We start from the raw sequence: 19,432 nt of genomic DNA, 5'->3' as shown, positions 1-19,432 counted from the left end.
CCCATCCGTAGCATATGTACTTCTTCCTCTTCACTAAGGCTTATCACGCAGAAGTGGAAAATCAGGACACATGTCTTTCAAGATCGGGTTCGCTTTCCGCTGCCACCAATGCAGCGTCCCGGGACTCCCCTGAAGACGAAAGAAGACACAATACTCGGGCAGACCATGCATTCAGCACAGAGAAGGCATTTGGGCTACTGGCATGGCCCGAAGGCCAGCTCACCCAGCGACGGACAAGGGGGCTACTTCAAAGTCCAAAAGCAACGCCTCACCCGAACTGAGGGATAAAGCACTATCGTATTACACTTATCTGCTGTAGGCTTTAAATATGCCACACCAAAGTATTTCAGCTAGTGCCATCCGCGTCCATGGCATAGTCAAGTCAAAGACTGTGCATTGAAATCATTAGTAGTTTATCGGTCGCATGGATGGAGAAGTGACATGTACTTTGGTGGATGAATACCTCACGGAAGATACCCACGGTTACTTACAGACCCTAATCTTAATCGATCGCTTGAAAGATGACGGACGCGTAAACAAAATGCAATTTAAAAGTCTTGATCAAGCTGCGCTTTTTTTGCAAAAACAAAATATTTGACAACAGCACTGGAGCTAGAATTCTCAGAACTATCGAGTGCAAGAGGACAAACACGTGCCAACAGAATACAACATAAAGACAAACATTAGCCTTGAAAAAACGCTTTTTTCGTTCATCGGAGAAGAAAGTCAATATCACAATCACTACAAAATAAGTCAACATCGGTTGGTAGGGTCCACTTTAACACAGCAATTAATTAGGTTGGATACTGACCAAAAATGCCCATAGCAGTGATATGCCACAAAGAAAGACTCTAGTGTGGGGCGAGACTCATCGGTCCTCGCTCTCCTGTTCCTAGCATTTATAGACAAACCCGGTTGATTCATTTTGGACATATTTATTAAAGAGGAAAAGACGGAGAGGGAAAGTACAACGTTTAAGAAGGGGGAGAACCGCAGCCACTAGGTACAGGAGACGACGATCCGGTCACGAGCTTCGAATTTCTTGCTTGCCTCCTCCCTGAACGGTACCTTAAAACAACATAAGCATTACACTAGTAATAGGCAACAAGAATAAAGCTTACCGAATATGTCTGGAGAAATAAACCGAAAAATGAGATTTGATAACCGTGATAAGGGGATCACAGGAAACGTGCTGTAGATGTCTGTATGAATAATTTTTTAAGTAATAAGCGGGCGAGTCAAGCATTCTAAGTAAGTGAGACAACATTGTCTATCTGGAAAGTGGAATTCGCATCTTGAATACCTAGGTAAATATGGCAAGAGCATGATCGTCATTTGTGCTTCGGATGTCTAAAACCATTAATTCTCAAGAGCAAAAGAACCCCATTACTGCGCAATAACATATAAAGCTTTCAATATTTGATATTTTTTTAATTGGCTTGCTTTTTAATTACTGTTAGTCGTAAGAGAATTGCAAAATCCGGTACTTCAGAAAATTTGTATACTTGTAAGCCGTGTACCACAACTTTTAAAATTAGTCTTGTAAAGCATATGTTGCTATTATTGTACCTCGATTATTCATTTTACAATTGTTTGAAAATATGGCTCTTACCTGCTCGGTGCACGAAACTTCGCGCAATCATTACGTACTTCAGGCTAATTTACGGAGGTTTGCTACCTTGCAGAACATCTTTGAGTTTACGTTTCTCTTTTTGCAACAAAGGACTGTTTTGCGCACATGATTTTCGAAAACTCATGCTTTTGCCCCTATCGATTTAAGAAGTTAATATTTGGTTTTATGACTTTGAAGTGCACTACATTCTGGCCTTGGGATTGTAGCATTTTATGGAATCTACAATATCTCCTCGTGAGTTCTTCGTAGTCCAGTACCCAGGGATAGTGAAGAACGATGAACGCGCGATCGAGACTCTGGGAGGATTGCAATCGCTAAATAAGGTAGTTGCTTCACTTGAGTGCATCGCAGCCTCGGTTTATTGTACATGCTAAGGAACTTACAAAATCAACAAAACTCTTTGAATGGGTTCTGGGATCGTTTTCTATTATGCCTTCCGTTTGTTAATTGTTCATACATGTTGCAATTGCAGGAACTAAGGCGTTATTTTCTTACTCATTGTTCCTCTTTCAGTCTTTCAATTCACTTACACGACGTCTACGTCTTTCGTTCAGACCGGAAATGCTTTTTTCGAAGCCAGTCTACGGCGATCCCCACTCTAAAACAGCGCTTATCATCTGTGCCAAGCAACTCAGAAATCGTCGCACTGGAGAAGTTAAGTTCGTATCGGAAGTAGTTGGCGTAGCGTCAAGGGTTTACACTTTTAACGGTGAGATTTTTTGTAAATCGTATTGAGTCGGTGTTTGCTTGACTTTGGATCTTTGCAGGTGACGTCTTATTTGCAATATTCGGTTTAACTGGCTTGTTGTTAGGTTAGCTCGGCTCCGTGTGCTGTTTTTTCTCAAATTTTTGGCATTACAGAATATCATTTAACTTCCTCGCGCATACCTTTCTTTTAGCTATGTTTGACTTCCAATACGGCCCTTTTGAAAAAATTCCTGCGAACTCAAATAAAGTGGTTTCTGATTGTGCTCCACCATCTGATTGTTTTCGCGTATTCTATGACCAACTTCTGGTTAAAGAACCGACGCGTGTTTTGGATTCTCACTTAAGAGCTTCTGACATACCCCTTTTTCTACCTCCCCTTCTCTTCACTCGACTTGATCAACCCACCATGTATTGTTTCTCGTCACGCTTCCGCATAAATGAGTATGTGGAACTGGAAAACAATAGTCAGCAACATCCTTACCGTAAGTACATTTTCTTACATTTGAAAATGGCAAAACAACTTTTCAATAAGCCTTAGTGGAAGCTTCAAGCCCCATTGCCTATTTGACAGGATTTCCTGCTGTGTTTCGTGTATCGCTAAAACCAACTGCAAATTAGGTTTTCATTCTCTAAATTGTAGATCGAAAGGAGCGCAAAAGCTATGCAATGTTTGTTAACTTTGGAGATCCCATTCCATCAGCTGCTCATCCTGGAGCTCTACAAGCGATCACAAGCCTAGGACCGCATACACGAAAGCTGGCTAATGATGTTGAAAAGGTTAGAGCACTGTGTCCTGTGCTCGGTAGGGCTAGTTACTAAGTCGTTGACTTTCATTCCATTAGATGCTTTTGCATAACTACTTCACTCCTGTAACTCGTGTATTGCTTAACTTCAGTTATTCCGCCGGCGTCCCATCTGGGGTAAGGCGTCCTTGGTTCACAGCTTAAACTGGAAGCGTGTTCGTGAGTGCGCGATTAAAACAATTCTCCCTGCCTATGCCTACTACATGCCAAATGGACCTTGGGGTCGCGTCTGGGTCCGATTCGGATACGATCCGTGCAAAGATCCCTCTTCTCGTATGTATCAGGTACTAAACTTTTTGTCCGACGTTCCTTTCCTGATGTTACACTTTCCAACACGGGAGCATTTATTGGATGTCGATGTACCAAGTCCTACGATTGAACCTTTGGGATTGCATTTATTTCCTCATTTAACCCCAAGGCAATAATATTATCATCAACAATCATCCTTCCGAAAACATTTTACTGTATACTGCGTTATTTTCAGACTGTTGACTATCGCGTACGCTCACCTCGGTTGCAAGCCAAGCTGTGCATTTCGGGTCGCAGACCACGAGCAGATGATCGTGAAGATACTGATCCCTCCGGCTCGGATGTAGACGAGGCTAGAGACACCTCTATCATTGACGCCACATTGGCCGCTATGCGCTCGGGGGAGTCACCGTCGCCTGTTCATGCATCATCAAAGAGCGTATGTTATTACCTCAACAACAAACCATTTTAATTGAATCCTTTACGATACCGGTTTCGTAGAGCACATGATTCCCAGCAGCATTTATTCTGGTATAGTTCATCGCATTTGAAGTTCTTGTGTACTTATCTATCCTTTTATCGAGGTGGGTGTACCACGCATTAGTTAGCATTTGCCCCGAGTTTGAGTAATTCACCTTGCTTTTTCTCTTTCTTATTCCTCTACAGACCAGTGCTTTTCGCTTTAGCAAGACTAGCTGGCCAGATGCTAGGCAGATTCTTTATCAATTGGTTGACATCGACGTCCCCGAGGTGGTGGAGATGTTGGCAGCACCCATGTGTCGAACAGTCTGTGATCCAAACTACGGTTGGATGCCCGCTGATTATCAGAAGACCATCCGGGAAATCATGACTCGCTATCTGGAGACATGGGTCCTGGGGAATGCCACTTTTTCAAAGACCACATGATCCCAACTTAGCATTGCAGGTATCATTGATGGGTATTCAAGTGACAGATAGTAAGCACTTTGCAGATGTCATTCACGTTTTCATTACTTTGGTTAACAAAAAATATTTCTCCTTGTAGGGTTCAGCTCAACCGTGATCATCATCATACAGATCTCTGTTTATACGTCGCAGTTTCTTTGTGCATTATTGTATATACTAATTACTACATATTATTGTCAATAAATTTCTTCTCTTTCATAGTTCTTTTTGTGCGATTTTTGTTTTGCCTCTTGTTCGCATTACTAACCCCGCTATTTGCCTTTTGAGAGAACACCCAGGGGAGGCGGTTTCAGTAGGGCGGGTTGGGGGAAAAGTAATGCAAACATCTAAGCGAATGGATCCCCTATCTCGAGGTCATTCGAGTGCGCTGTTGTAATTGAATGCGTGTTTACAGGGTGGTCTTCAGTAGTGTCTATAGGGTCGGCGATCAACGGCGTGGTATGTCCTTGTGAAAGCGGTCATTTAAGGCACAAAATTGGGTGTTTTAAGAAGTGATTGTTCTAAATTTTATGCTTTGTTGACAGCCAGATGTCTGGGGTGTTTGACGTGGATTTTGCTGAACTTCCGCAACCCTGCCCTATGACGCAACCTCGTGGTCGTAGGGCCTTCATTGCCTACAAGGAGGGGCTTGGCCACGCTCAAAATTACTCCGATCCCGTTACCACCAAGAACTCTGGCGTCGTGTGTGAGTATACCGCGGCCGCAATCAATCCAAACTCTAGCTGTATTTCTGTACAGCACTTTCATCACAATGGTCGTCCTCAAATGCTCGCCTTCGGTGGTAGTCGGGCCGTCTGTTTAGCTCAAGCGGTCAATAATGATATTCGTGTATTTCGGACACTTTCGGGCCATAAAGAAACAGTCTCTTGCGTTATGTGGATCGACTCCTTCAAAGGGCCCACTATCACTCGATTTCATAGTCTCCTTATTTCTGCTTCAACAGATGGTATGTTTTTTTCTGTCTCCAAGTTCTCATTTCTGCCATATCACCTTCAATTGTCTTTTTTAGGTGAGGTTAAACTGTGGGACATCGGAGAAGATTCGCAGAGGGAATTAATTTCATTTAATGTCACAACCTCCGTAATCAGTGTCCATGGATGCTACACCGATGCGTCGGAGACCCAGCTAATTGTCTGTGCAGCCAGCCAGGATAGTATCACAGGTTCTATTCTAAAGCTCACACTCAGCAATGGCGTTGCATCTGCAGCTGAAACGATGAGCGAGCAATTTTGCATTAAACTCGAGTCCTCTTCATGCTTGACCTTACGCCTTGCCTGTTTAACTGGTCCACTCGTCCTCCTCTTTGCCGGAATGACAACGGGTTGCCTGGAGGTGAGATTAGTGAAACCAGGGGAGGCGTCGGTGTTCCTTGCTGGAACGTTGAAAGGCCATGTCGATTGGCTTAACTGCCTAGACTGTGTTCAAATGTACCCCTCCAAGGAGGTGGATGCCTCCCAAGTTGAAGGCGACCATATACTGCTAGCAACTGGGTCGCTGGATAAACAAATTCGAATTTGGCATGTGCAGCTTCTGGAAGGGAAAGACCGACTTCCAAGTGAAAAGGTACACGCTAACCTTAACTGAAAGTCACAGTGCTGCTACTTTATTCATAAATAAGTAGGCAGCTAATACATCATTAGTACAACTAATCTTTTTTCTGATTGCCAATTGATTATTTGTATTCAGGGACAACTGCTAGAACTTCCTACCCCCTATCGGGGCACTCATCGGCTTATAGCACGATTGGAGAGCGTTCTTTCCGCCCACGATAACTGGGTGACAGATGTGGCCTGGTCTCCTGTGCCATGGACACCCATGTCATGCCCTCAACTGCTCTCCTCCAGTCGTGACAAATCTTTGGTCATTTGGGCGCCCTCTCAGCCCCTCTTCTCCAGCGTTGCTGCTAATGGCGGTGGTGATGAGGAGGCTCCAGACATCTGGCTGGAGCAAGCGAGGTTCGGCACTGTCGGTGGTGCCTCCATAGGTTACCTTGGCTGCGCCTGGGGACACTATAACTCGGAGGTCTACGGGCACGGATTCTGGGTACAGTAGCTTTCCACTTTTGTGGTTAACTCTTACTGCATCCTGTTTTTTGACAATGATTGGGTCACTACTCTTTAGGGTGATCTTTCTACTTGGTCTACGAACTCGGAACCGCGCATCACATTAACTGGCCACTTTAAATCGGTCACCAGTCTCTCCTGGTGTCGTGAAACAATCGATGGTGTTTCACTTGAATCACCTTCATGTCCTGCTTACCCACCCTACCTACTGACTGCCAGCCAAGACAGTACTGTCCGTTTGCATGGTCTTTTTTACACCGGAGGAAGTGGCTGTTCCCCACCAGGTGAAAAGCCGTTCTACTTTCTAATAATAAGTAGCGCGAATCTAGCTACATATTTTGTATTATTTTACAGTTCGAATGTGGCGCGAACTGGCACGCCCCCAGGTGCATGGATATGAGATGAATGACATTGTCAGTCTGGATGTCGTTCACTACGTATCAGCGGGTGATGAAAAAGTGGGACGTGTATTTTCAGCTACCAGCGGTTTCGTGAAGAGCCTCCTCAGTGATGCTACCATTGCCGCCCACCCTGGCCTGCAGACACTACCAACAAGTAAGGAGTTCCATCTTCTTTTGCGATAGCATCAATTTTCTGTGTTTATTTTGGTATGCCATGCGTGCTCCACTGCAAAATGGTATTCCATACCACCGTGTAGTTTTATTTCGGCAATTCTATAGGCGCAGTCCAACAAGCCCTGGGTCTTTCAAATCAAGCTGCAGTGGAAGAGGAAGAAGAGTCAAGTGGCGAAAGCAACGCTCCTCTCACTGTAAGCTTTGTTTGTTTCAATTTGCGAAGCAGTGGACCTTTAATCGACGATGAATATCAAATAAACAATTCCCTGTAGTAAAACACCCTTTTAATGCATCGTTAGCATTTGTAAGCAGTTAATGCACTGTTTGCATAAAGCGTTCAAGCATCAAAATTTTCTAGCTTTAATGTCCCTTTAGAATCCCCTCTACCCGCCCACGGAGTCTGTACTTGCGGAGTCAACTCTCTGGACCGAGACAAACAAACTTTATGGCCACAGCTACGAGGTGAGGTGTACATTAGTGAACTGGATTTAAAACTGACTTGGCAGCAGCCTTGTTGAAACAAAGATATTCTTGAAATGTCGCCTTGAAGTTGTTGGTGTACTTTCTTGCATGAAACGTCTCCGCCATTATCGTTCATTCAGAACTCCGATTCCAGAAATCTGTTCCTGTTGTGTAGGTTTTTTCTCTGGCGGCTCATCCTAAGGGTTGTCTAGTTGCGTCCGCATGTAAGGCAGCTAAGCAGGAGTTTGCACGAATCCTCCTCTGGCGAACAGACAATTGGCACATCCACCAGGTAATGCTATTTGTCCGTTTGAATACTTTGAAGGTGCTTTTTAGGCGGTGGTTTGAAACACATTCACTTACATTTTATCATTGTGCCGTCATTTAGCACCTTTCCTTCCACCGTTTGACCGTGAGCAATATGCGATTTGATAGCACGGGTGATCGGTTGGTTTCCGTTTCGCGTGATCGAATGTGGGCACTGTGGAAGGTAGATGGAAGTGCTGGCGATGACTTTCCCACTTTTCAACTTCACAAGCACTCCCAACCGGGAAAAAACGCTCACTCTCGTATCATTTGGGCTTGTGCCTGGTCACCGGACTACAGGTGGGGAAGTACACACTTTGTCTGGTTATTTCTACCTTTTCCCATTTTTTTAACCGAAGCTGCCTCTGTTGCCTCCTCTAATCAGAAGGGCACAGAAGTGTTGTAATGATCTCTAGGTGGTTTTAGTTTTCCCTTTTTGTGCATTTTACAGCCTTTTCCTCTCACCACATTACATACATCCCTTGGTTTTTATAAGCTCGAAGCATGATTTTAGGACTACTTTTAACTCAACGAATCACATCCTTTTATGACATCAAAGGGGGTAATACCCTTGCTATAAAGGTAAATTCTGGTCTGTGAAATGTGGAAGAAATTCGTGCTTAATGAAAGTCATTTTCGTTGCGGCAATCAAAGGAGGAAGCTGAAGGGCTTTTTTAAGTAAGACCTGGGTGGATAGGTACTTACGATCTTGACACTGGTCGACTAGACATGTTTTTTTCCACGTAAAAAGTGAGTTCTTGCTCTTTTTGTTTTCCTTTTTTTAGAACTTTTCTAACTGCCTCACGGGACAAACAAATTATGGCCTGGGACGGTGAGAGTGGGGAGCGCGTGGCCCCGCCGTGGGTCCTCTCCGAAGCCATAACAGCTTTTGATGTAGGATCAGACATTTCTGGTCATAATGCCTTTTTTGCAACCGCGGGCTTTGAAACTGGTGGTATTGAACTATTGGCAATATCTCTTACCAGCGGTACCTGCCAGTCGCTGTGGAAAATGCCGGCTGACTGGACACATATGGGTCTTCCAGTGCGTTGTTTGACTCTTCATTCTCTGGACTCCGAATCGGTTGCCTTGGCCAGTGGCGGTGATGATGGAATTGTTCGAATCTTCCGCATATCTCCTTCCTCTCTTATGGAATCAGCGACCAGTATTTGACCATCTTTTCGTCCTTTTTGTGCCATTTGAACTTGCATCATGCAATAGATTGTCTTTGCTACGTGATCAAGTGGTGGTTTGATGTGAAGCTTAACTTCCGGGATGCGAGCGCTGAAGTCATCACCACCATCACAGCTTATTCTCACCCTCGCAGCAAGACGGCAGCGGAATTTGCACGTCTACAATGGAGCTTGAAGGTGAATTTCCCCCTCCTAGTGTCATGTCAAAATCAGTGTTTGTGGGTGTGAGGGGGAGGGGAAGGGAAAGAGTTTTGTGAATTCAGAGGAAAAGCAGCTCGTAGTCCTGAGCACAACGCACTATTTGGTTTACCGCTCTCTCATCAGCTGCTTGGTAGAAGCTCAAAGGCTCAGAAAATCTTCATGTATTAATAATGCAGGAGCAGTTCTACGGCAGCATGAGCGCGTAAAGCGAAAAAACGCGCCTTGGGAGAGGGGCTAAGTGGGTAGCTTTTGAACGGCGATCGATGCTATATTCTATAAAGAGGGAGGGGGGGGGGGGGGGAAACAGATGCAACCGGAGGAAAAATGGATCCATTGAGCATTTTGAACTACTACCTACCCATCACATTCATACCTGGTGCAATCGGTAATTTTCTTTTTGCCGCAGGTCTCGCCTATGCATTAAAACAAAGGGTTTCGCTGGTTACTTCACTCCACTTACTTCAGAGGACTTTAGATTCCATCACTTGTCTAATCTTATACTTCAGTGTGTACTCAAGCGAGCAGAAACAGACTGAATTCACCTGCCTACTTGTCACTTCATTCAGTCAATTTTGGTTCTTCTTCAGTCTTCGGGCTTGGTCAAATATTGCTACTGCTTCTTACCACCATCGGCGCATTTTATTCTCCTCTAACGAAGAAAATTATCAAGTAAAGTGGCGTACTTGTCTAACGCTCTTGCTTGCTGCCCTCATTTCTGCAATCATCGCAGCTCTCGCCATGGTCTACTACGCTGAGTACGATTTTGAGTGGTCATTCTGCGGCAACATTTTTGATTTTGAGGGCGAACTACTGCCTAATCGCTTCATTCTCGTGCGCTACTTGTACATAGTGTCTATCACTTTAAACTACCTCCTTCCCGTTACTGCTACAATATGGTTTTACTCGGAGGTATTGGAGTCTTTAAGAGAATTCGAAGCTCCGACTGTTGTTGTTGAGGCGGTGGAAAGACTTATCCTCCTGGATGGGTATCTACTGTTATGGCTGTCTGCGCCCATCCACATGCTGGAATTGATTCAACTCATGCATTGGAAGGAGGAACTGCCACACGGTAATGTCTATGTAAAAGTACTTACGATGATCGCCGGCGCCTACTGCATTATGCACCCCATTTGTCGCCTTGTTCTAAATAAGACCTTTAGGAATAAATAGACAGCCGTACTTTGTGTCCAAATTTCGTCCTGTTTTTTTGTACACAACATGTGGCCTCAATTAGGCCAGTGACTTAAACACTTCCGGTTGATGTGAGCTAAAATATGAGGTGACTGCACCAAAACGCTGTTGGATAGAATCCGCACACGAGAGTCATGTGATCTTCTAGGTAGAGAAAGAATATTGTCTAAGATTTTTTAGTGCTAACTTTGTCATTTTTTAGCAATCGCGAGTCCATAACTTTCAATGCCTTTCTAAGTGAAGCAAATTTACGCCAGCTACGTAGCGAATATCAGTTTATTGAAAGCTCAGATGTAAATTATAACCTCGAAAATTCTCTTAAGACAGATTAATTCATTGCATTACAAACAATAATAGTAAGCATTTTTATAGTAATTTTGAGCAAAAAATAGACGACTTTTCTGTGGCTGAAGTGTGCAGAAATAAATCACAAGTTAATAAGGTAACATCATTAATTTTAAAAGTCTAATGCCAAAAATTCTGTATTTTCATGGCTAAATTACTTATCACTGTCATATTTTAAGATCTACATCAAGTTTTTGCTGTTAAACAAACTCAAAATGGTAATTTAAGATCGACTGTCCTGAGATATTATGGCCCTTTGTCAAAATTTAAAGTCAAACAATTGTTTCAAGCATAATTTATAGTATCTACTCTTGCTACCTCCAGGTAATTGCTTACTTAAAATGACTTTGTCACAGTGAATGCGTGGGCATGCTATGTGTCTCTAACACAGTGCAAGCTTTACGTGAAGGGTCTGTTCCTTCTAAAGAGATTATTTACAAATTAACAGCGCGCAAATCAATCTGCGCCAGTCGTGATTTTCCACCAAATGCAATGGCTCTTATAGGCCAGCTCACGGTCGAGTTCTTCTAGGTCCCCATCCTCTTCTCCATCTACTTTTTTGTTCGAATCACGGTTCACTGTTCGCGTTCTCCCATTTCTTTACCCCACCCCCCAGTCTGCATTACTGAATGGAATCAGCCACTCAAACTCGGCTTATGCCTTGAGTCGATCCACTGCGACCACCAATCGCTTGCACGCAAGCTTGCCATTCAACTTGTGCTGTCTGCTTCGGCAAATAGGGAAAAGTGAGAAGTCCCACGAATTGGGCACATTTTTCCTCATTTGCAAGGCGATAGCAGAAGGGAGAATATAACAGGCAGGGTGGTTGTTTGTATCGGTATCCGCCGGTGCTTTAATAGTTTAGCCATTCATCTTTTGTTTAACATAAAGTAACCACTTGATAGGTGGATTTAGAATGAATGTTGCGTCAAGTTTGGGTCAAATTTTTTCTTTTGACCCACATTTTAACTTTACCCTCCAAAGCCAATTATCGAGGCAGGTGAGTAGTAAGCTCCTAAGATACAGGCGTTTTGTTTGACAGTACTAATGTTCGTGGTCATTTCAGCCTCTGCAGGTTGTACTTTGCAGGCATTCTGTGAATTAGTTATTACCATAATTCTTCTCGAGATGCGGCAGAACTTGCGCCGCATGCCTAAACGTGCTAGAAGTGCCGTTTGCCTGGCATTGCTTGCTTCATTAGGCCGCATAAAGGGAATAGCAAATGACGACTTACTTGGGCCTGGTATTGCCAAAAAAATGAGAAAAAGAGGATATGCCTTTCTTTGCCTTTTACTTAATAATACTTCTCATGTATCTACAACACTCACCAAAATAGGCACTAATGAAAGAATATAAACCATCTTCTTGAACTAAGCTATTTCACGATTTGTTTAAAATGTGTGTACGAGTGAGCGCGTGGGCCTCAAGGCGATTTTTCAATCAAAATATTTTGTTCAATCGGTTTTTGCGTCAAAGTAGCATCATTGCACTCCTTCAACGTTACCGCATTGTTAGCCTGGCGGTTCTGGAGATTGAAGGCCTTGATGCGGTAATTACCTGTGTCCACTATAGCAATGAGGCCATCGTTTGGCAAAATTGCGATGTCTCGTGGATCATTCAAAGCGTCCAATGAAGAGGTGAACATCCACAAATATTGTCCCTCTTTGTCAAAGACCTGGGACGGTGGGAAAGTTGCACGTGCACAGGTAAGCTAACTGAGGAGAGGTAGTTGGAGGGGGTGGTGAGGAGAGAGGAACGGAAATGAAGTTGCACATAGTTTCATTGATGTGATTGACATAGACATAATTTCAAGATCTGGAAATATTCTTTGAATAGTTATAAGAGGGTGTCCAACAACACTGGTTATAAATCATAGTTTGCAGAAAATTGCTTAAACTACTTCTTTAAGTAATGCAAAATCTGATAAATACAATAAAATATGGATAAAATAACTTACGGAACCCAAAAAGCTCAATCGAAATCAGTGATATGACTCACAAAATCAAACAAAGTGAACATTATAGTTACGTACTTTTTGCCTCAAAAATTACAGAAATAAAGGGATTTTTCATTACATGGTATTTTTCAAGTATAGAGTACAGGGTTTGTGAGTTTTTATTAAACACTATGGTAATCGGAATTGATAGATTTCATACACAGTAAGTAACCCCAAACAACAGAACCGGTGCATTTTTTGGAGTAAACTATATTTTAATGTGATATATGGCTAATCACCTTTTTTAAAGAAAGTCAGGTCACTTAAAAGAAAACACACTGGAACTCACTAAACACCATTTTACATTTCAACGCGACAACCCCGCAACTGAGATAAAGTTAGATTTTGGACTGATCGTAAAATCACAACTTGCTAGCTAGCAATCTTTTTGAATTATAGTTCATAGCACAGGGAGTTGCGTGCTAGCATCACATTTCTGCTAGTACCTAACTCTTCCAACATCAATCCAATTACCACCTAAACTATGCATGTAAGTGCACTAACGTACTTAAACAACATAAATTAATTCAGTTACAGTGCCTGCTGTATAATAAAGGGAATTAAAGGTTTAGAAATTCAACAACATCTTTATAATGTATTTTGTGGACACAACTTATTCCGAGTGGGACTGATGTGAAATGTATTTGGAATTTAAAACGCGGATCCATATTTCCCACGTTTGGATAAGGCAGGAATTCTGATTTTTATACGTATAAATGACAAACAAAGTTTTAGTCTCAGCCATTAGTACCAACTACACAGGAGTTTTTAAGCACTTGTTGAAAACTCTGTGTACTATAATGGAAAACTTATTTTCGAGACATGTAGGAGCAGCTAACCTGTACACGATTGTTGCCTGTATCACTGATCAAAAGCAAGTCGTGAGGGTAGAAAACCAAACGACTTGGTAGGTGAAGGCAACCAGGTTCATAACCATTGACACCGAACTTGAAGAGGAACTCGCCGTCATTATCGAACACCTTTATTGAGTGGACTGGCGAGTCAACCACGTAGACTTGATCGGTAGAGTCAATTGCGATGCCTGTCGGTCCGGTGAATTGATTGTCCGCGGCACCACGGGCTCCAAAGTGGCCCAAGAAACGACCAGTTGGTTTGAAGTAGCACACCGTGCACGCTTTCAAGTCGACAACAAAGATTTTACCCCTGCTGTCGACTGCTACATCCTTTGTGTGGAAATAAGTGAGAAAGTGATGTAGGCGCCAAGGCTCTTTTCCTTTATTAAACCTTATCAATCTTTAAAATTAACAATAAGTTGCCCTCTTCATCTACAGAAAGTTGTTTTTCAGTAGGCATCACTAAATTCATATGCCTATTTGCTTGAATTCATTGAGCCAGAAATTTTTGCCCTTTGAATTCTTGTACGTGGCATTTCATGCACAAACATGCGAGTAATATTTCATTAGGTTTCGTGCACCTTTTAGTTAGGAAAACTTGATTAAAAAGGTCGGCATTCCTTCGGATTTATAAGAACTCCTAAAGTGCGCAACGTCTTAACCCACCCTCTGCAGAGCGAATCTAGCCTAATAAATCCTTTGGTTGCTAAAATTTGATTTCGTGTTCTGCCGCATAATGCTCAAATGCCAATGATTAATTGTGGAAATAAAAATCGCCTTTTATTTCATCATCCTCTCCGTTGATCACCAAAACCCTATACATCATCCTTACCCCTTACAGCTTAAAAACAACTGTCCGGAAACATGATTATTTCTGAACTCTCGCCGATATCCACCTCTCCACTTATGCTCTAATAATAATAATAATAAATTGAACACGATATTTCTCAACACGTGACGGCTATCTATTTTGATGTGATAGAGAAGTAACTCACATAGGGTCCGGCCAAATTGCGTTGACCGAAACGGGACATATAACTGCCCGAGGGCTGGAAGACATGAATGCAATGCAAATCGAAATCGCTGATCAAGTAATTCGAGTTAATTGTCTCCGCTACCGAAGTTGGTCGTACCATCTGACCAGCCTCGGAACCGAATTCTCCAAAACGCCGAAGAAAGGCGCCAGAAGACGTGAATACCTGTAGAAGTCAATTAGGATTGTCCAACTGTCTACTTGAAACTTCATCAGCTGAATTGTGAATATTCTGCGGTTTATCGCCTTTATTTGACTTATTTTTGAAAGAGTTTTTTAAAATATATTTTTTTGATCCTTTTGTTACCTGTACGTTTGCATTGTTACTGTCAACAATGACCAATTTGTTATCCCTTGTAAACATTGCTCCCTGGGGGCACGCAAATTCGGATACTCCTCGACCCCGTGCACCTATGGCAAAAATCATGCCGTTTTTATTCCAGGATAATGCATCTGCCAATGCCTGTGGAGGTGGTGGCAACGTGGGTAAATGCAACTCCGAAGAACTTCGTTTAATATACTGTAGAGGACCCCGACGAAGTTCGGCATGCTCACTCAATTCGTTGAAAACTGCCTTCCACTCTTTCGCCAAAGGTCCCATTTTTGGTAAACAATGTACTCGATATGGAGAATTGCGTATGTGCTCACCAAGAACTTTGACATTTAGTTCATAAAATCCAGGATTGGATAATTTAAGACGAATTAGTACCGAGTTGTCGAGTGGTGGTGACAAGGATTTGGACTCGGGCTCAATGACTGAGACTTCATTCATGTGAACTGGTCGGTGGGTGAGACTGACAGAGAACTCCTTTGGATTAACAACGCCTACATCTCTGCCTTGACTGTCCACTGCGCGTACCTTCTGAAAGTAGACTTCATTTACAACGCATCGCATAACATGACTACCCTCGGATCCGGTCTCAACAATACTTGTTTGATCGGAATCGACACTAGTCATCCCTATGGCACCGAAGTTTTTAATAAGGCTTAAGAGTTTGTCCAAATTGATGGGGAAATAGGATAATATATCAGAAGTCGACGGATGAATCGGCACTGGATTTGCCAGAAGAGAACGCAGCTGTTCCTCGGCATTTCGTCTACCATCTTCATGATTTGTTTCTTCAAATTTTCCTCCTTTAACACCATTAAAAAAGCCTTTTTCGTGAATATAATATTGCTTGATCAGTTCTGTCGTAACAGTGAGCTTTTGACTACGTTCTTCCATGTTCTTCATTAACTCCTCAATGACATGTCGACGTTTTAGTAGGGAAGACTCTAGATCACTAAAGAGAGCCAATCGACGCTCCTCCAGAGTACGTAGTATAGTTTGGAAGCACTGATTTATTTGTCCTTCCATTTCTTTTTTAGCCGAGTCCAGCATCACCAGCGCATCGTCAAGTTCTTCACACCTGTTGCGTAGATGTGAGAGCATTTGGAGGGCAGCATGTTCCAATGCCGATTGCACATTTTCCTTAACAGCCGCTCCGTCACCCTCAAATCCCATCGTGCATTTGTACATCCCCAAGGGTGGTGAGCACGGTGTCCCGCCGAGCATGTCCCCCGCTGATACGCATTCTCACGCGCCAATGGGAATGCAAATATGTTGACTCAATCAGTGAAAAATTTGAGAAATATGGAAATGCTAAAAATTGGTCTTTGTTGTGCTTTTGATGCCAAGTTGGTACGAAAATAGGTTTTAACTGAAAAAATTTATTGTTGAGTTGTTTTGTTGCATTAAAGAGTGGTATGGCGCGGATCATTTCAAGGATGTTCAAAGCTGCCGGTCGATTCCCCTTCTCGTCTGGTATGCCAGTTTACTTCTTTGTACCATGTGTGTGTATGTATTTATTCGCTTCTAATTTGTATTTATGACAACGAAGTGGAGCAGAATTTTGAGGTCCAGCTTAAGGTGACGTAAGATAAGCTCTAGAAACCTTATGTGGCTCGCATAAGGTATGTATCACGCTATTAATCTCTAACATAATTTAGGCAAATGGCATTGTTTCAGCGTACCATTTGTGCATTTGTTTGGGACGTTTATCAATTTGGTGGCTTTCTTCTAGTTTGTAGTGACTACGTTGAAATATTCACATTTGATTCCAATTGAAATGTAGTTTCTTTCTCCTCCCCAGTTCTTTCGCAATTCACACGTTCAAGTTATGCATCAACGCGCAAAAATTTACTTTTAAGTGATAAGACGAAAGTCATTTGCCAGGGCTTTACTGGCAAGCAAGGAACTTTCCATTCGCAGCAGACCCTGGCCTACGGAACGAAATTAGTAGGAGGAGTCTCTCCTGGCAAAGGTGGCCAAACTCATTTGGGTCTTCCTGTATTTAATACTGTTGGGGAGGCAAAGGAGGCGACTGGGGCCGATGCTACTGTTATATATGTTCCGCCTCAATTTGCTGCCAGGGCAATTGATGAGGCAATGGAAGCTGAAATGCCTCTCATAGTTTGCATTACTGAAGGAATTCCTCAGCATGATATGATCCGTGTTAAACATCGTCTTGTTCGTCAGGTGGGTGTATGATTGCATAAATTATTGCTCCGTTCTAGTCCAAGTCTCGTCTGCTGGGGCCTAACTGTCCCGGAATAATCAAGCCCGGTGTTTGCAAGATCGGTATCATGCCTGGCCACAGCCACGCTCCAGGTCACATAGGCATCGTTTCAAGATCCGGCACTCTGACTTATGAGGCCGTGCACCAGACAACCGTGGTATGTCTTGGTACTACCCCCGATTCACATTTTGAGTTTACATGCGCTAAATAATGGTTTGGTAGCTAAGCTAAAATGTCACCTAAGAGAGAAATCTCACCACTTTTTGTAAAGCGTAGCTGCTTTTATAGACGGGCCTTGGTCAATCACTGTGCGTTGGTATTGGTGGGGATCCGTTCAACGGCACCGATTTCATTGATTGTCTTGAGGTGTTCTTGGGTGATCCAGACACACACGGCATCATAATAATCGGTGAGATCGGTGGCCAGGCTGAGGAAGAGGCCGCAGCATATCTGAAGGAGCACAACAGTGTGAGCTTGAGTCACTTGTTGGTTTTTAAATTGAGTTTCGTCCTATCATTACTGTTATTTCCGTGTTATCTTCGTGTGTAGCTATTCGTTAAATTTCTTTTTTTCATCATACGGGACTCAACTACTGACTGGTCTGTGCCTTCATACTGTTTTTACCTCGGTTTTAGGGTCCCAGTAAGAAGCCCGTAGTGTCCTTCGTTGCAGGCGTTACTGCCCCTCCTGGTCGCCGCATGGGTCATGCAGGCGCTATCATATCCGGTGGGAAGGGAGACGCGAAGTCAAAGATTGCTGCTCTTGAAGAAGCTGGTGTCATAGTGTCAAGATCTCCAGCCAAAATGGGCTCTGCTCTTATGCAGGTGATGTATACATTTCAACTTATGGCCAGTTAATTCTTCCCTTATTACTAAGATACACTTTAATATATGAAGTCATTGACCTGTCATTTGGTGGGTTTTACTAGTTGACCATTCTAATACTTGCCGATTTATATATTGTCCTATTTTTGGAACTCAAAGGCTATGGGCAGGAGCGAGGCAAGCGCGTGAATCGGCCAAACTTTGATGAGGTGTGCAAAAGCGCTTGTTAATTCCCCGTGTTGCCTTTCCTCTTCAACCAAGGTCTCCGTCAAAGTAGTGCTTTGCGAAGTATTGATAAACTTTACTTCCAGACCTTTATCTCTTTAGTGTACAAATTGCGTTTTCCTTACAATATAGAGCATCTACACTTTACCGTTTTTTTCACTATTTTATCAGGTTTGGTGTTCTAAGGGTGTCACATGCTTGGAATACATAAGTCTCAGTTTACTGGGGACGGGGTCACGCTTTATGCGCATTTACATCAAAACACTGATAGTGGTGCTGCTAAAGAGTCGCTGCCCTGAATTCTGGGTGTGTTATTGAAAACAGAGGCGCGAGAATCTTGAGGTGGTTGGTTGAAACGGCTCCATTTCTTGGCGGGGTGGTACACAAATGGTTGTTTTGATTTTCTCTTGGGGATTATACTTAGGGCCCTGAAGTGGGCTAGTGTGGTGTTGGTTTTAGTTGAGTGTAGCAATGCATTTGTGAGAACTGAGAATTATCTTGACGAATTGGAAATGTCGTAAGTGTGGCGCGGTATCGCCCTTAAACGCTTTTCACTAGGTGTTTGTTCACCCTTCATTTTGGTTATCGAGGGCGCTCAAGACTCCGCAATTGTACTTCCGATGGGTGGAATGGCGTCCAAGTCATGCCAGTAGCTTCCTGTCATCTGTACGCCGGCAATGCATATTCTGCCCTATTAGTATGCCTTTTTTTTCATCTCCGGGAAAGACTTTTGGCATTATTCTAGTGGTAGCAGAAAGTGAACCCCATCTTGAGTGACATTTATCATGATTTTAATTGCTGGGTGATAAACCTAAGCAGGGCGGCAGAAGTTCATATTCTGAGGACTAGAGAATTTGTGATGACCCCTAACAGAAGCGTTGAAAATGACGTTGTTCTTTTGTAACTACTCTAGTCCCGCAGTCTGCAGAAAAGCAACAAACAACTCAAGGGACACTAGTCTTTACTCATCTGGAAGAGTTCGTTACGGAGCTGTCTGTGGTACCTGCTCGATTCTAGGCGGATAGAGCCCGCCTAATTATGACTGAGCAGCACTGAAGTGAAAGTAAAGTGGCATAGAGGAACAGGTGGAAAGTCATATTTTCTTTAATGAATGACTTTGCCATTTGGGAGTGTTCTTACGACCGGCCACGGGCATACGTGATGGCCTACACCTTCTGTCCTTCCCTCAATACAGTCAGCAGGTAGGCAGAGACTCCAGATTTAGTAGAGCTGCCATGATGGCTAAGCGGCGTTTTAGTTAGGTGACT

At 43.1% G+C, this 19,432-nt stretch overlaps 4 protein-coding genes across 4 annotated transcripts; 3 read left to right on the top strand and 1 right to left on the bottom strand. All coding sequences in view use genetic code 11, as the record gives it.

The window, feature by feature from the left end:
* Positions 1-1,845: 1,845 nt before the first annotated feature.
* EGR_08427 (General transcription factor 3C polypeptide 5) lies at positions 1,846-4,299 on the top strand (the record flags this gene model as incomplete). The annotated part of the gene is made up of 7 exons (XM_024497676.1): positions 1,846-1,956; positions 2,147-2,292; positions 2,687-2,823; positions 2,982-3,118; positions 3,237-3,428; positions 3,629-3,832; positions 4,060-4,299. 7 exons carry the CDS (start codon positions 1,846-1,848, stop codon positions 4,297-4,299), a joined length of 1,167 nt encoding a protein of 388 aa, XP_024347895.1.
* A 567-nt stretch (positions 4,300-4,866) lies between these two features.
* EGR_08426 (Elongator complex protein 2) lies at positions 4,867-10,308 on the top strand (the record flags this gene model as incomplete). The annotated part of the gene is made up of 12 exons (XM_024497675.1): positions 4,867-5,284; positions 5,348-5,901; positions 6,025-6,381; positions 6,460-6,685; positions 6,756-6,956; positions 7,082-7,170; positions 7,352-7,438; positions 7,614-7,730; positions 7,827-8,044; positions 8,530-8,909; positions 8,966-9,114; positions 9,604-10,308. 12 exons carry the CDS (start codon positions 4,867-4,869, stop codon positions 10,306-10,308), a joined length of 3,501 nt encoding a protein of 1,166 aa, XP_024347894.1.
* A 3,601-nt stretch (positions 10,309-13,909) lies between these two features.
* EGR_08425 (Tripartite motif-containing protein 3) lies at positions 13,910-16,061 on the bottom strand (the record flags this gene model as incomplete). Its single annotated transcript, XM_024497674.1, has 3 exons — positions 13,910-14,007; positions 14,364-14,435; positions 14,759-16,061. 3 exons carry the CDS (start codon positions 16,059-16,061, stop codon positions 13,910-13,912), a joined length of 1,473 nt encoding a protein of 490 aa, XP_024347893.1.
* Positions 16,062-16,303: 242 nt separating this feature from the next.
* Positions 16,304-17,972, top strand: EGR_08424 (Succinyl-CoA ligase [GDP-forming] subunit alpha; the record flags this gene model as incomplete). The annotated part of the gene is made up of 5 exons (XM_024497673.1): positions 16,304-16,361; positions 16,690-17,075; positions 17,114-17,272; positions 17,404-17,583; positions 17,751-17,972. 5 exons carry the CDS (start codon positions 16,304-16,306, stop codon positions 17,970-17,972), a joined length of 1,005 nt encoding a protein of 334 aa, XP_024347892.1.
* Between the last annotated feature and the right edge of the window lie 1,460 nt (positions 17,973-19,432).

The sequence above is a fragment of the Echinococcus granulosus genome (genome assembly GCF_000524195.1).
Source record: "Echinococcus granulosus chromosome Unknown EG_S00106, whole genome shotgun sequence".
Classification (NCBI taxonomy): Eukaryota; Metazoa; Platyhelminthes; class Cestoda; order Cyclophyllidea; family Taeniidae; genus Echinococcus; species Echinococcus granulosus.
Note: the sequence above shows the minus strand (reverse complement) of the source record. Positions and strands in the feature narration are given on the sequence as shown.